We start from the raw sequence: 17555 nt of genomic DNA, 5'->3' as shown, positions 1-17555 counted from the left end.
TATTGTAGCTATAACTAATAAAAATCCTAAGTAAAATAGGAATAGAAAGAAAACACTTAAATTAGTAATAAAGACCGTTAATAAAAGCTTACAGTAAATACAATTCTAAATGGCAAAATACCAAAACTTTTTCAACTAACATCAGTTAATTATACAAGGCTATCCCAGAAATCTGCGGGAAAAACTAAAGTTAAGTATGAGAACTTGCTAAGATGGCCATGTTGAAGACAGATATGCAAAACCAAGAGCTTTTCTCTATTCTATTAATTCAAATTTAGAAATAGGAAACTGTAACATATAATATTTAGAAATGTATTTAATAGGAAAGAGACAAACTCGTATGATGAAAATGATAACATCTTATTAAAATACATGAAATGAGAAGGCAAAGAGGTTCATGATTGGAAAGATTTAATATGAATTTTTCTCCAAAAAATCTAAATCTGATGCAATTACAATTAGATTGCTCAAACAAGGTTTTTGTTTTTCTTTATATGTTTGATTGAATTATTTGGAAAAATAAATGTTGGTTACTAGCTTAGAAAATATATGAAAACGAAGAAAAGTGAGACTGACTTGCCTCATCAAATACCAGAATATACTATAAAGCCACTGTAATCCAATCAATATGACACAGAGACAAATTGTGGGTGGACTCGAACAGAGAAACTCCAGGAATTGCTCAGAATATATGGTAATTTAAAGGGAGCAGATCTTTTCAACTGGAAAAGAATGAATCACTTCATAAGTGGTTTTGATACAAATGGCTATTTGGAAGAAAATATAAGTAGACTACTACTTCATACCAAATGCAGACATACATTCTAAATAGATAAAAGGCTTAAATGTAAACCCCACCTGCCGCAAATACCACCTTCTCTATGAAAATTCCTGTGATTTTATCTATCAACATGAACCTCTCCCTGCTTCCTGAACTTGCATATAGCTTTGGGTGTATCACCTGAGGACACCATTTGAAATTTAGGAAACTGAGTAAGCTGTGTGGTTCGTCTTTTCTCAAATGCACCTGTCCAGGCAGGGAATTCAGTCTACAGAGAACATCCCTGACAACTCAGCTATTCACTAACACTGTATAACCCCCATCTTCCATACTCCCAATCACCCACAGATAACACTGCTTCCTCCTCCTTAGGGGAAACGGAGGTAATCTGGTTCCAGGAGTCCCAGCCCTGTCTCATGATATAGCTACCTTCTCACCTCCCCTTTCCCTAGGCTTCCCAGACGCTACGCTGAGCCAGTTCCCCTCCTCCCCACTCATTTTTGTCCTCTGCTCTTCTGTTTATGTCTCCCTCTACTCATCCCAGGGCTGGTGGCTACTCTCCAAATTTAATCCTTATTCCTGTGCCGTTTCTATTCCCTCTCTGCAGCTAGGTCTCCATTCCCAATCCTTAACGCCCAGGATTCCCAATTTATATTTTCAGTTTTTAACCTGTCATCCAAGTTCTAGCCTTGCATCTATAATCATTACCTATTTCCTCTTGAACACCTTATTTCCTTATTTCTATTAGTGGTAGTTCTGTCCTTCGAAGCATAAAATGTAAGTGTGACTTTTGACTCTTCCCCATTAATATCCAGTTAGTTTCTAAGTTCCATTCAAAATGTCTTACTGGATTCCCACTGCCACCACTGTGGGAAAGCCCATGACCCCTAAGCTTAAATTATCCATCTAAGTCAACTCTCCTGCATCCTCTTCTGCCAGCATAACCTTTCCTCAACAACATTCTCACAAGGCCTGTCCTGGGATCAGGGGGCTTGTGCTATGCAGGTCTGCAGCATCCCAAATCCTCACTGCTTAGCCTAAGGTCTTAAGAAATATACCCATCTCCTTCTCTCCCTCCTCGGCGCACAGTCTTTGTACAGCTAAGGTAGGCTCTTGAACCTGAAAGGTCCAGGGCCACTGCAAATAAAAACTGCTCACTGAACATGGATCAATTAATTGGGTGATGGGTAGAAGACACTAGAAAATACAACCTTTAAAGAATGCCAATGACAAGCATTATTTAACAAAGCAACTCACCCTGATCAAACAAATATACATCTTTTTAAAGGGAGTAAGGAATGAAATATAACAGCCATAAAAAGATACTGGATCTTAACATATAATAAAATCTATCTAAAACAATTAAAAAACAAAGGTAGTGGAAATGGCAAAAGCAACAGTATCGAACTCAAGGTGTCATGGTTTCAGAGGGCAGGTGCCAATCATCTGAGTACCACCTTGACTTTTATTTACAATGCCTGGGAGTGCCATTGGACCTAGGGGTTGGGTGCAGGGAGTGCATCATTCTGACTGGCAGAGCCTATCTCAATCCAGCTTTGATGCCAGGCTACCCCACAAGGCCTCACACGGAGGTGCACAGCACTGGCTGAGCAGGGTACAGCCGACTTTAGACACAGAGGGCTGGCACAGGACTTCCCATTTGCTTCCTTTCAGGTGCTTCCAAATCACTTTGCCTTTTAGAAGAAACAGGAACAAGAAGTGGGGGAAAGAAGGAGGGTGATAAGGTTTGGCTGTGTCCCCACCCAAATCTCACCTCAAAATGTAATCCCCACATCGGAGGAGGGGATTACAGGAGGCCTGGTGGAAGGTGATTGGATCATGGGGGCGGTTTCTTCCCATGCTGTTCTCATGATACTGTGGGAGTTCTCACCAGATCTGATGGTTTAAAAGTGTGTGGTGGTTCCCACCCCCCTTCCTCCTGCTGCTATGAGAAGACATGCCTTGCTTTCCCTTCCCCTTCCACCATCATTCTACATTTCCTTAAACCCCCAAATTATGGTTCCTGTTAAGCCTGTGGAACTGTGAGTCAATGTAGTCTTTTCTTCATGAACTACCCGGTTTCAGGTACTTCTTCATAGCAGTGTGAGAACAAACTAATATAGAAGGTAAGAAGGAGACATTCAAAAAGTACAGCTCTCTGCCCCAAGGAAGGTTCAAAGGAAGGCAACAGTCTGCCCTTGAACGAAGTTTCCAGTATAGAGAGGCCAACTTACCTCTACTTTTTCTACTACTTGCTTTCCAAAGGAGCAAACTTTGGTGGAACAGGTGACTGTCATATTTTCAGAACTCTCGTACTGACTGGTTACACCATAAAAAGCCCCAGCATCGTCTTGAATATTGCAGTTTAAATCAGCCTGTTGGAAAGGAAATGGAGGTGTGGGTTATTCTCTCATCCCAGGAGTCATGGCACCAAGCATTAACTTTCAGAGTAAGAGCTCCACTTGGCTGAATGAAGACAGTGGCTGGCTTGGGAAGGTGATGCTCATTTAGAAACAAGTTCAATGCCCATCTCATTTTTTGAAGAGGGTGCTAATTTGGACAGTCCTCTCTTGAAATGACATGCTACATGTATCGATTTTGTTTTACTTTCTTGCATTCAGTATCAGAATACTACCTTGCAATAAAAGATCCACAAGGTCTCTGAAGTATGCACAGAAAGCAGGATATCAACTGGATTCATATTCAGTCATCTTCAGAGATTTTTTTTGAAAAACAAGAGACTGCAGCTGACTAGCCATTTGTCACACACACACACACACACACACACACACATACACACACACACAGACACACACTTTATTAAAAATTAGAGTATCTGGAGGGGAAATGGTTCCTATTAAAGACTGGCTTACAAAGATGTTAAATAATGAACATAAGTTGCCATTTATTTAACACATTTTATTAAGTACCTACTATAAGAGGTTCATGCTAAACAATGTACAGGTCTTGGCTACAACTAATATGGAAGATAAATAAAATAACTATAATTCAGATAGAAAATAAGTACCATGTAAAAGATACTTAGAGTTCCAGCAATAGAAGGCATGACTTTCCACTGGAGGTCTCAGTTCAGGAATGATTTAGATTGGCACATGCAGGGAAGGCTGGGGGTACAGTGCAGGCAAGGCCTGGAGTGCTGAATTCTAGCTTCTGTGCATGGACTAAGGACCTTAGACTGGGAGTTTGGAAGTGCAACTAGGGTACAGGTTATGTGGAGCTAAAAAGGGGTATAGATTATATTCTGTAGGACATGGAGACCCCTTCAGAGCTTGAGTGCTAAGGAAGTGATGTGATTAGTACTGTGTTTCAGAAAGAAATGTCTTCAGTAGGATGCAATGTCCACTGGAGAAACTGGCTGCTGCAGTGTTTGGATCACCGCTGTGGTCTGAATGTGCTCCCCAAATACATACATTGGAAACTTAATCCCCAGTGCAACAGTGTTGAGAGGCGGGGCCTACTGGGAGGGGTTTAGGTGTTGAGCCTCTGTCCTTGCATATGGGTTAATGCTGCTATACATAGGGCTTCCAGGAGTAAGTTGGCTCTCTCTGGCCCTTCGTCTGCCTTCCACCAGATGCGGCAGCCTCGATCTTGGACTTCCCAGCCTCTAGAAATGTGAGAAATAAATTTCTGTTCTTTATAAATTACCCAGGTGGTGGCATTCTGTTGTAGCAGCACAAAACAAACCAAGACGGCCACGGAGTAATAGTTTCCTTCCCTCAAATATCTACCAACCCCCCGCTCCACATCAGGCACGGTGTTCAGAGCTGGAGATAAGAACAAGCAAAAGCTGAGCCAGGGCCTGCTCTCCTGACACTTATGAGTAAATGAGGAGCATACCACACAGAGCTAAGCACCAGGGAGAGAGGTACAGGGGGATACGAGCACAATCTGTGGGAAGTGGGTCCCCAAGGTCAGGGGCACTTCTGGTGATGATGCAGTTCAGATCCCAAGAAAGATGAGGCTTAGGCAAGAAGGAACATTCCGTAAGAGAGAATAGGGTGCTCAAAGGGCACACAGCCAGAAAGAAGGACTAAAGAAAGAGCAAGAGAGAGAGGATGGAAGGAAAGCTGGGGAGGTGGGAGGGCTTGGATCTCATATCCTGAGACCAAAGGGGACAGTGAGCGGACAGGCCTGGAACAGTGACAGGGCACAGTCAGCTCTGTATTCAAAGGCACCTCTGACCACAGCTCGGAGAAGACTCCAGGAGAGAGCAGGAGAATGTATACATATACCAGGAGCCATTATAGCAGTTCAGGCAACAGATGATAAAATGTGGGCTGCTATGATGGCTGCTGAAGCAGAGGTGCATGGATCTCATACTCAAATGAGATTTTACATTTTGTGAGGTTTGGCTTTTTTTCCTTGAGACAGGGTCGGGCTCTGTCACTTTGGCTGGAGTGCAGTGGTGTGAGGCTCACTGCAACCTCCGCCTCCCAGGTTCAATAGATTCTCGTGCCTCAGCCTCCCAAGTAGCTGAGATTACAAGCATGTGCCACCACACCCAACTACTTTTTGTACTTCTAGTAGTGACAGACTTATGCAATGGTACCCAGGCTGGTCTCGAACTCCTGGCCTAAAGTGATCTGCCTGGCTCAGCCACTCTCAGTGCTGAGATTACAGGTGTGAGGCACCAAATTGCACCAGATTTGGCAGATTCTGACTGGCTAATTTTTGTACCTTGACAGGCACTAACCACTAAGACAAGTCATCTTATATCCTTTAAAATAAATACCTGCATTTAAATATCTTTCTTCAATTGGTTATTAGGAAAATGTCCATCTCCTTAGGCAAAACTTCCTATTTTCTGCCTACAAACAAAGAGAACCATGTGCTCCACATTCCCCTTTTCACCTTATGTGCCCAAAATTCAAAGCTAAATTCAGAGTTCAACTACAGTAATTAACTTGCCCCAGGTTCTTCTAATAGCTACTAGCAGTCAGGGTACAGTTCCTTTTACTGGTTTCCAATCTGCTTTAACTTGTACTTATCCAGTTTTACGTTACCCATAAATGTAGTGAGTTTTCTCACATTCTGTTTTTTTGATTTTATGGGGTATAGATCATAAACAAATAAAAATACCCAGGTGTGCATTTTTCTCACATTCAAAGGTTTAACATTTGGCTCCACATAAGAGCAGCTCAGCAGGAAATCATGCATGTCTTTCCCTAACTGAGATCAACATCTGAGCTCCCAAGGCTGATGAGACCCCTGGGTCTAACTGAGCTCCAACCTCCAGGGGCAAAGGGCTACCATATACTCCAGGCACACAAGGGCTCTGAACACTGGAATTCCCACTGAGCTTTCCACATGGTGGTGGAAAGCTTCAAGAACTGCCACTGCCTTGCTTTGCTGCCACCTTAGAATACTTTGCTGTGAACAGCAGCTCAGGTGCTTTATGGTGGCGAAATTAATGCTCTTACTATTATGATGCAGCTTGTGCCAAAACGTTCCAGGATTTTTTTTTTTTTTAAGTAAAAACATGCATGTGGTAAATAGAGGGGGAAAAATAAAACTGTAAAAAAGGCACTGACCCCCAAATTTGTCAACCTCCCTAAGGGTAACCAGCGTTATCCATTTCTCGTGTCCTTTCAGAGATATTTAGCACTTAAATATTCAAGGACATACATTCCTCCTTTTTCACGCAAACAGTAGCACATTAACTTTTCTAAAAATTAAACATACACACACACACACACACACAAACACATCTTAAAACTCATAGTACTAATATGGAATTTCAGTATTATAAAGAACAGGCATTTAAAATAATGAATAGCCACACTTTCTACTGGCTGCATACGGTTCTATGGCACAGATATGCGGTAATTTTTCTTTTTTTTTGAGATGGAGCCTTACTCTGCCACCCAGGCTGGAGTGCAGTAGTGTAATCTCAGCTCACTGCTACCTCCGCCTCCTGGGTTCAAGCAATTCTCCTGCCTCAGCCTCCTGAGTATCTGCGATTACAGGCGTCTGCCACCACACCCGGCTAATTTTTGTATTTTTAGTAGAGAGAGGGTTTCACCATCTTGGCCAGGCTGGTCCTGAACTCCTGACCTCATGATCCACCCACCTTGGCCTCCCAAAGTGCTGGGATAACAGGCGTGAGCCACCATGCCGGGCCAAAACACCATAATTTCAAACACGCTCTACTGGTGAATATTTAGGATGCTTTCCAACGATGCTGCAATAAGTTTTTGTTGACAAGAAAAGGTGCATTAGAAGTTATTTTTTTCTTTCAACTTTAAATTCCCAGCTTTGAAAGGGAGTATTCATGTGTTATGAATACATTGTGAGCTAACATTATGCTAGTTGATTTTGATGTAATCAAGTTGTTCTGAAAGACTATTAAATCAAATACAGTCCAGCAAGCTGGGTGTGGTAGCATATCTGTAGTCCCAGTTACTAACGATGCTGGGACAGGAGGCTCATTTAAGCCCAGGAGTTTGAGACCAGCCTGGGCAACACAGCAAGAGCCTATCTTTAAGCAAGGAGGGTGGTGGGGCTAGTGGTTTTGGCATATATTGTGGAATGTGGAAGGGAACATAGTGAAATAAGCAATAGTGTATGGGGGGCAGGGGGTCACTGAGAGAGTAAATAGATAATGCTGAATATGTTCACAAGTGTTATGCTTCTGTCTGTATGAGGTTCCATGCTTAAGTGACACTGGTGAAAGCAGTTGTCCCACAGCAGTGGCACACCCAGCAGATGACACATTGAAGACCTCCTTCCTTTATTTGACAAAATGACTTTCAATAGTAACCAACACTCTATCTTATTTAAAACTTTAAACATAAAAATTCCAAAAGCAGAAACAGAGAATGAAGGCATGGGAGAAAAGTTTCCTCATCTTCATCATCATTCTGCTACTGCTGCTCACTGGCAAATCTATTTAACCACTGGAAAAAGTAGCACCATGGGGACTGTGGACTCAGACTGCACCTGAAATGAGTTCGAGGCTGGGTCCACAGGTGTTACTAATGGAGAAGTAATACAATGGAGAATGTGCATGCTAATTTGAAGCATATAGTTGTTTTATATATAAAATAAAAATTCAACATATATATTATAAATTGTGTGTGTGTGTGTGTGTGTGTGTGTGTGTATATATGAATAAAATAAAAATTCTGCCGGGCACAATGGTTCACACCTGTAATCCTAGCACTTTCAGAGGTCGAGGCAGGGGGATCACTTGAGCCCAAGGGTTCCAGACCAGCCTGGGCAACACAGGGAGAGTCCATTCCTACAAATATATATATTTTTAATTAGCTGGACGTGGTGATCTGTAGTCCCAGCTACTTGGGAGGCTGAAGCAGGAAGCTTCCTTGAGCCCAGGAGTTTGAGGCTGCAGTGAGCCATGATTTGTGCCACTGTACTCCAGCCTGGGCAACAGAACTAGATGCTGTCTCAAAAAAAAAAAAAAAAAATTAAAAAAAATAAAAATTCAACACTAACTTCACCAATTATTTAGGACTTAGGCCAACAAAGGAGGTGTTGTAAGTTAATGTGATAATAATAAAAAGAAAATGGATTTTTAAAGATGGGTTTGCCACTGTGTGTAAATTCCCTACAGCCAAGCAACATCCTTATTGCCTGCAGCTGGGGCAGACCATTCCCACCACCTCGGCATCTACCATTGTCTCTTAGAACTCCCCAATTTTAATATAGCTTTTATTTGGGATGGATGATCTGTAGTTACAATGATAAAATTATTCAAAACAAAGATACTAAAGAATACTAAACCTACCCTCAGAAACCATCCCCACAAATTATAAGTTTTAAAGTTGTCAAAGTTAACATTTTTACGTAAAATTAAAATATACAGTCAGAGAAGTATACAAATTGGAAGTTTACAGCTTAATTCTCCTCAAGTGAATCAGCACACAGGTGAAGAAATGGAAGTCCCTCCCCCCCACAAATATCCTTCCTTCCAGACACAATCACCCACACACCTTGCCAGTGTAACCATGATCCTAAAACATTACACGTTTTTTTTTTTTGTCTGATTTTTGAACTTTAAGCAAGTGGAACTAAACGGTGTTTACTCTTGTGTTTAGCTTGTTCACTCAGCATTTCATTTGTGAGATTCAACCATGCTGTCGTATATAATTTATTCATCCTCATTACTGTAGAATATTCTATTGAAATGAATAATGCCACGATCCACAGGTTTCCAAATGGATCTATTATGATGAGTGCTACTATGAACATTCTTGGATATGCTTTTGATGAACATATGGATGTGTTTCTGTTGGGTTTTCCTAGGAGTGCAATTGCTCGGTCATCGCATCTATGTGCATTTTATCCTTCATTGAGGTAAGAGGTAAGGAGAAACAGTTTGAGAAAATTCTGTATTTATTAGTGTAAATTTAAGAGATCAGATTTTAAAAGGCTTCCCAACTAACAGTAAATAACCAATTTGCTATTACAACTGCTTTTCAATTACCCCTGGACATGGAACGTAATTATGTAGCTATCCAACCATATCATAGATACTCTTCAGGAATTTTCTAGGAGGAAGTATTGATGTAAAAGATAATAATCTGTCAGCTGATGGTGTTATGGCTATTTCAGAAAGAAATGCAGTCGCCGAACTCCCATGAAGCAAAGGTAGTATCAAAGAAAGAATGGAAGCATTAAGTCAACAACAAAGGAGGCAAACTCTAATTTAGAGTCTGGGATTTGCAGAGTTCATTATCTACACTACTGACACGTTCCCCCTCCCAACTGAAAACTCCAGGTGGAAAACAAACCCATTTCATGCAGTTCTGAAGGCAAGAAAATGAGGTTTTAAAAATGTACACTATCAGAGATAAACACTATTTCTGCCTAATCAACTTTTACCATCACAGAATATTTTCTAAAAGTTAAATAAATACAAAAATCCAAGAAACAGTTGAAACTGGTAGAACTTATCGCTCCAATAAATTCCAGAGTCAAACCATATCCCATCTTATGGGCACAAGCTAGTCAAAAAAGGCTGCTCATGGGCCAGGTTCTGCAGTGTTAAAAAACAACCCTTAGGGCCAGGTGTGGGCTTGTAATCGCAGCACTTTGGGAGGCAGAGGCAGGCAGATCGCCTGAGGTCGGGAGTTTGAGACCAGCCTGACCAACATGGAGAAACCCTGTCTCTACTAAAAATACGAAATTAACTGGACATGGTGGTGCATGCCTGTAATCCCAGCTATTCGGGAGGTCGAGGCAGGAGAATCGCTTCAACTCAAGAGACGGAGGTTGTGGCGAGCCGAGATCGTGCCATTGCACTCCAGCCTGGCCAACAAGAGTAAAACTCCGTCTCAACAAAAAACAAAACACTTAGAAATATGGCTTGGGAAGGTAAGTCCAGGGAAATTAGCCCTTCTAAGAAATCTTCTCCCTGTCTGCTCTAGAAACAGAGACCCTAAACTCTAAGCTGAAACTTAGTTCAGAGGTCAACTCTCTCCTACCTCTAAAAGCAGAATCCTTTGTGCTGCATCCCAACCTGCACTGCCTTAAAGCTAAATACTTTCAGACACAGGAAAATCATTACTTCAATAATGCTGCTGGGTCGGGCACAGTGGCCACTTAAGGCCAGGAGTTTGTGGCCAGCCTGGGCAACATAGCAAGACCCCATCTTTATTTATAAATATATTTAATAATTTATTATTATAAGACCCCATCTCTATTTATAAATAATTTTGCTAGACAGTCTTAACTGTTAGTTCTTTTTCCTGTTATATTAATTTTTTCTGCTACTGTAACAAATTATCACAAATTTACTGGCTTAAAACAAGACTATTTTATATTCCTGTAGGTCAGAAATTTAATTCCATTCTCAACAGGCTAAGATCAAGGAGCTGGGAGGGATGCACTCCTTACTAGACAGAGACTCTGAAGAGGGTTCTGTTTCCTTGCCTCTTTCAGCTTCTGAGACCACCTACATTTCTTGTCCTGGAGCCCCTTACTCCATTTTCGAAGCCAGAAACACCAGCAGAATCCTCCTCACAATGCCAGCTGTCATCTCTCTGGATGTCTTCTTTTGTCTCCCTCTTCTCCTTTTAAGGGATCTTGGGACCATGCCAGGCTCACTTAGATAATCCAAGATACTCTATCTGCTGCTTAACAACTTTTAATTCCCCTTTGCCATATAATGTACCATTATCAATAGATACTATGGCTACAGAGGAGGTATCTCTAGGGATCCATGATTCTGCCTATCACACCTGTTAAGCTGAAATAAGCTCCTCTGTAATTTCCATCCAGAAGGTACCACAGACCTAAGAAGGCTTCTGTAAGACCATTCTGCAATTCTCTTTCCTTTCCTCCTTAACATCACCATTCCTCTCCTCCTCCTCACCCACATAGTTCTTCAGGTTCTGTTTGCTTCCCAAGATTCCAGTTCTACATTTACTTTTGTTAAAACTCTATGGAGTTCAGACCTCCATTCATCCCATCCAGTCCGACACTGGTCCAGGCATCTGTGAACGCTGCCTCTCATCTGTCATCTCATCTCAGACACTGGACTGACAGCACAGGCAGCAGAAGCGAAGGATTTGGAATCACTTCTTGGGTCTCACTTTTCTCATCTTTATCCACAGAGAAGATGACCTGTTTCCAAAGGTCACAGTGGTAATATGAGGAGATAATGCATATGAAATTCATCTGTAATCTATAATGTACTGTACAGATTACAGCCATTAACAATACCTATAATCACACCTGTTACCTTGTCAATTTGAAATATTGACCACAACAGAGATGAAGACAGAGCCTCAAGTCATTCAAATCTAGACACCTTTCCTCAATGAGATGAGAGTTTGTTATCAATAAGTACGATAAAGACTGTCACCATGGAGCCAGTCCTGGCCCCAACCCACATTTGTCGGGTGTGTGACACAGATGTAATATTGGCTTTTTCCAAACAGAAAAGTTAGGACTTTTTCAGATTTGTGTTTATGGCGGGTCTTATGTATTGAGTATAACAGCTTAAACAGGTACAAAATGATCATCTTTCCCACAAAGACAGAATTAGACATGCTACAGAATTCTTTCTAGAAATTTAACAAAAAGGCCATCGTTAACACATGTGTTGTGTGAATTAAAGACTTTAAGAGGTCTATTTGTGGGCAAGTCCTGAAAAACAACAAAAAGCAGAAGCAGAAGCAGGTTTCAATGATGGGCAGAGGAAGCGAACAGCAACAGAAAAGAAAATGCACCCCATTGAAAGTTTCCAAATTCTTCCCCAAATCATCCTTCTCTTACACTCATTACTTTCACAACTGAAACAGTTTAAGTCCCCAGACAAGAGTCTAGATTGGTTTTTCCTCTATTACCTTTTACTCAGTAAGCCCATTTATTCATGGATTTGCTCCCCCTCCACCCCAAGACAGAGTCTCACTCTGTTGCCTGTTGCCCAGGCTGGAATGCAGTGGCACAAGGTCGGCTCACTGCAACTTCTGCCTTCTGGGTTCAAGTGATTCTCCTGCTTCAGCCACCCAAATAGCCGGGATTACAGATGCGTGCCACCCCACTCATTTTTGTATTTTTTAGTGGAGATGGGGTTTCACCATGTTAGCCAGGCTGGTCTCAAACTCCTGACATCAAGTGATCCGCCTGCCTCGGCCTCCCAAAGTGCTGGGATTATAAGCATGAGCCACCGCCCAGCCATCCTGGATCTGTTCTGTTTAATTTCATGTTTTTGCCTTTTGGGGGTAAATATTAAAAATGCAACAGTTTCCACCCAAGTATGTGGGATGTAAAGTCCTTGGAGGCAGGTGCTAGACCAGGGGACAAAGTGGATCATCTCTGCAAAACCTCCATCCCCTGGAGACCTGGCTGTGGGGGCAGAAGGATCAGGAAGTGAAGGCTACTCTTGCCCAGTAAAGAATGGGTGTGAGCAGCTCACTTGGCAGCAACATTTTGGCTGATGACAACTACTTCATTACCAGCTTCACTGGAGAAGAGCCTGCTGGAACAAAGGCAAGCAGCTCACCTCTAAGGCGGGAGGGGAGAGGGGTGGGCAGCAGTGGAGAGCAGGGGTGCAGGGTCAGAAGCAGGCTGGGGACCTTTCCTTCCTATGCAGAGGGCTTGTAAGAGCTGGGGAGAATGACGTGGTTACAAAAATGAAAACATCAAGAGGATTGTCCCTAACCAGAGACAGTGTAATAGGCACTGATGGCTGCAAAGAGACGCTGGCATTTTAAACCACTTTGAACCTCTCATCTTCATCCTCTCTGAGCAATGATCAAAGGACCAAGATTTCAAATTGTGAAGCAATTTTTTCCAATGGTAGCATCTGGCTCCTTGGCGGGCAGTGCTGGGAACTGGGCCCTGTGGTGGGCGGCCATCCAGGCCTGCCACATGGTGAGGCTCAGCCAGGCAGGGCATGCAGTGTGGCCTCGCAGCTGCTCCCACAGGCACCAAAGGACAATTGCTCTGCAATAAGCCTGGAGCTGTGGGGCAAAAATGCTCCTAGACGCAGCACTGCCATGCAGGGGGTGGGGGAGGTCTGGAGAAAGCTGGCTGCTCTCAAACGCTCCTTGCCCATCTCATTTGCATGCATCTGCATCCTGGTTAAGACCCTTGAAGCCAGTCCCACTGACATTCAGAGGCTTGGGGTGGGTGGTGGGGAGCTGGGCCAGCGTGAGACAGCTCCTCAGCAAGGAAACCTGCATTTAGGGGAGTGAAAGAGCTGCCCTCAGAAGAAGAGTGTCTTTTAGTGTGTTCCCTTCGGTCCTACACCCTGCCTAACCCAATGATGGGACAGCAGCTGTAGCCAGCCTGCCACAGCTGTTTTAAATAATAATAATAGGAATAAACTCAGCCAAGGTTCTTCAAGTTACTTCCCGCTAATTATGGCATATATTTACATCTACAAAATAGAAGATTTTTAAAAACATCACCAAGGGCCCCTTTATTGTGCAGGTTGGCACCCCATTTGAATTTCATAAACATTTAGTACTTCAAAGAATCTTAAAAGCTTGCTCTAATTACGATACGCACTGGTTGAAAGGCTGCCTGTCTGCTCTGCAAATTCCTACAAATACCAGCATTCATTTTTTCAAAAATTCAATTAATAACACCCACACAGCTTCAGGTGACCGCCAGTGGCAACTTCACATAGTGCCTGCGATGAAAGAGTCGGGGTCTCAGCCTCTACTACAAAGCAGCTGCATGGGCCAGTTCTTTCCAATAGAGGCAAGTAATGAGTTCTGGGTGTCCAACTGAGCTGGCCCCACAACCTTCTCATTCATCAGGTGTGTGAACACTGGCCCAGAGACCACCTTTCCCAGGAAACAGGACCTTTTTATGGTTTCAAGGTTTTGTGCATGAAAAGTTTTTCATACAACAACAATAATAACCCCAAACCAATGATATTAAGTGAACTAACAAGTGCAGAGCTGCTGGATAAAACGGGGAACACAGTTAACCTGCAACTCAAATGAAAAGCAAATACTTTTTCAGTACATATGAATATATATGCCAAATACAGCATAGGACATGTACACCAAAAAAGTATTCATTGCTTATTTGAAATGCAAATTTAAAGGGGCAACCTGCTAAATCTGACAACTCTACTATCAAGAAACCTTTACCACAAAGAATAAAAATGGAGACTTATCCTCAAATTCTCATTGCTGTAAAAGGCATCATATATCCAAGATACTTTAAGTAGGGAAAATGAAGTTGCAGGAAACACTTGGAGCATAATTTTTTTTTTTTTTTTTTTTTTTTTTTTTAAGCAAAAATGTCTATGTATGTTTGTAGATACATATTTAAAAGTCTGGAAGGATACATTACAAATTTTGGGATCTGGCTGACCATAGATATGTAGGTGTGTGAGGAGGATCTCACTTTTTATTCTCTATTCTTTTCAAGTGCTCAAACTATTCGTAACAAACCTACATTACTTTTTTAATTTAAAAAGTAAATTAAGGCTGGGCACAGTGATTCATGCTTATAAATCCCAGCACTTTGGGAGGCTGAGGTGGGCAGATCACGAGGTCAGGAGTTCGAGACCAGCCTGGCCAACACTCTGAAACCCCATCTCTACTAAATATACAAAAATTAGCTGGGCGTGGTAGTAATCCCAGCTACTCAGGAGGCTGAGGCAGGAGAATCGCTTGAACCCGGGAGGTGGAGGTTGCAGTGAGCCAAGATCGCACCATTGCACTCCAGCCTGGGCAACAGAGCTAGACTCCATCTCTCCCCCTCAAAAAAAAAGGAAATTAAAATGGGGTGGATTGGTGGGTAGGAGGTACCCTGGATCTTCACCTGCACACGGAGGGGGATCTCTCACACTACCAAGGGCCTAGGTTCAGTTTTAAGGAATTGACTGAGATCCCTGAAGTGTCCAGTTAATCCACCTATGCCTTGCAAAATTGGGTCTAAAAAGATGCAGCCACCCCGACTGTGCCACATCAATTCTTTCCTTCTCAGGTTTTTCTTGAGGTGAAATGACAACAGTGACAGCATGAATGAAGCTAATCGTGGCAGCAGCTCAGGAGGGACAGCAGCTTAGCATTTCAGTATGTATTCACAGAAGGGAGCGGAATTAAATGGCCCTAGAAGGAAGAGACAGACCCCTGACTTGGGCTTTGTTAACAACCACAGAGCCGAAGGACCCAGGACAGAAAGCCTTTTAGGAATAGCTGTTGGAATAGATTCTTCCATGAGGTCAAGGCAACTTCCAATGCAAGAGATTCTGCCTGGAAGCCTTGAAGACTTAAAGAGTTCAAAGTTAAAAAAAGAAGTATCTTAAAAGTTGAAAGTTAAAAAAAGGAGTATCTGTGGTGTGACAGAAAAGGATGGGAGGAAAAGCTTTTGGGCTGATTTTCCAAGCTATCCTGTCCTGTGAAATCCATGATTTCATTCCTATCATGTTTTAGGCTTTCAGAGGATTCACGAACAGTATTTTAAAGCGAATGCCCCTGTGACCAGTGTTTCCACCCACATCTCTCCCTGAGTTTGGTAAGCCCCAGTGGCCATGGGGACCTCTCACTACCTCTCAGTAGGATTCCCTGTCTGTACATAGTATCCATTGCTCTGAAAACTCCTTCTCACTCCCCTTCCACGGACCAAAATCTATCAACATTCTGTTTAAATGCCATTTCTGCGTGAGCCCTTCCAGAATGTTCTCAGGCAAAAAGGTTCCCACGTCTGTGCTTCCACAGCAACTTCTGCCCATTTCCACCAAAGCTCCTACCCCTTGGTGCTGTCATTTACCTGCCCACATATCTGCCAATGTCTGCCATGCCTCACCAGACCATGAGGCCTGCAAGTCAAAACCTCTTGTTCATATCTGCTTCCAGTTTTCTAGAAGCAAAGCTGAGATTGGAAAATGTTTGCTGAAAGATTTTCTAGCAACGAGATGGCCCAGAAAAGCTTTCGAGTCTCTTGAGGTCTCCTCCTCCTCCTCCTCCAAATTCCTTGCAGATGATTCCTCAACAATATCTCAGGTGGTGATGTGAGCTGGCAATGTGTCAGAGTGCCCGATGCATAGCAATATCTTTAGGACTGTTTACTGATTAAAATAAAATAACTCTCTAGCTAACTTAAAAAAAAACTTGAAAATCTATTACATACATTGCAGCACCGAACGAAGGCCACAGATAGGGTACGCTCCCTTGGGAAGGCCTACAAATAAGTTTGGCATCTAGGGTTCGGGAACCAGGAAGGAACAATCCTAGGCAGCGGTTGGCACAGAAAGTGCTCACAAGCTCCAGATATCTTATGAAAACAAACCAAAATGGATGGATGTACAAATTTATTGATTCCCCTATTCCTGTGCTTATAATAGCAGGGCCTGCCTATCAAGAGATTATCTTTTAAAAGTAGACTCATATAACCACAGTCTACTTAAAAGTTAACACGTATTAGCCCCCAAGTACCTCTGGATATGGTGATATTTCTCACTAATCTTTCTTCCACTTAAATAATTTTATCACTTAATATTGTTCAGTTAACTTTAAAACGTAACACATTTTGAGATGAGACAGAAGTAGAGAGAAATGGAAAACTTAATTGAGCTGAAAAACCCATCCTTCCTGATAGCAGTTCAAAACATGTGGAAAGCAAATGATTTCATATTGTTAACTCCCTTTTCCATGAATAGCAACAGGATGGTTGGTTCCAAATGACAGACTCAGGTCTACAATTCCAACCTAAATCATGCAGAATCCAATTAGAAACAGGCTGAGACTCCAGTGGGGGCGGGGTCTGTTCTGCTGGGTTATTGTGCACCCGGTTTCTTCTCTTTAAATAAAACCTAATTGTTTTATGTAGAGTGACTGCCATTTTGTTGAACAAATGTGATTTCATTTCTACCAAGACAAAAGCATCTTCTAAAGGCTGTACTCTTTCCAGGTAACTTGTTTGCCTTTTTTGTTTTATAAAATCTTCTCACATCTGTTGTGGTTAGAAAAAGTAACCTTGCTTTTTCTTTGTTTAAAAATAATAGGTTAAGAAAGTAAATTCGCTCATGCCTGTAATCCCAGCACTTTGGGAGGCTGAGGTGGGTGGATCACCTGAGGTGAGGAATTTGAGACCAGCCTGGCCAACATGGCAAAACCCCGTCTCTACTAAAAATACAAAAATTAGCTGGGCATGGTGGCAGGCACCTGTAATCCCAGTTATTTGGGATGCTGAGGCAGGAGAATCACTTGAACCCTGGCGGCAGAGGTTGCAGTGAGCCAAGACTGCACCACTGCACTCCACCCAGGGAAACAGAGCAAGACTCCATGCCAAAAAAGAAAATAAATTAATTTTTTTTTTTTTT

General features: G+C 42.4%; 1 protein-coding gene across 10 annotated transcripts in view; it reads right to left on the bottom strand.

The window, feature by feature from the left end:
• Positions 1–17555, bottom strand: part of TEAD1 (TEA domain transcription factor 1) — a 273107-nt gene that overhangs the window by 15764 nt on the left and 239788 nt on the right. For all 10 annotated transcript variants that reach the window (XM_032240798.1, XM_032240796.1, XM_032240799.1 and 7 more), the window contains one exon: positions 3016–3156. In XM_032240798.1, the coding sequence (XP_032096689.1) occupies positions 3016–3156 (141 nt within the window). The remainder of the gene's footprint in view (positions 1–3015; positions 3157–17555) is intronic.

Source organism: Sapajus apella, unplaced genomic scaffold (assembly GCF_009761245.1).
Source record: "Sapajus apella isolate SASKATOON/1434 unplaced genomic scaffold, GSC_monkey_1.0 scaffold47, whole genome shotgun sequence".
NCBI classification, from domain to species: domain Eukaryota; kingdom Metazoa; phylum Chordata; class Mammalia; order Primates; family Cebidae; genus Sapajus; species Sapajus apella.
The sequence above is the reverse complement of the archived record's forward strand: the minus strand, read 5'-3'. Positions and strand labels throughout refer to the sequence as shown.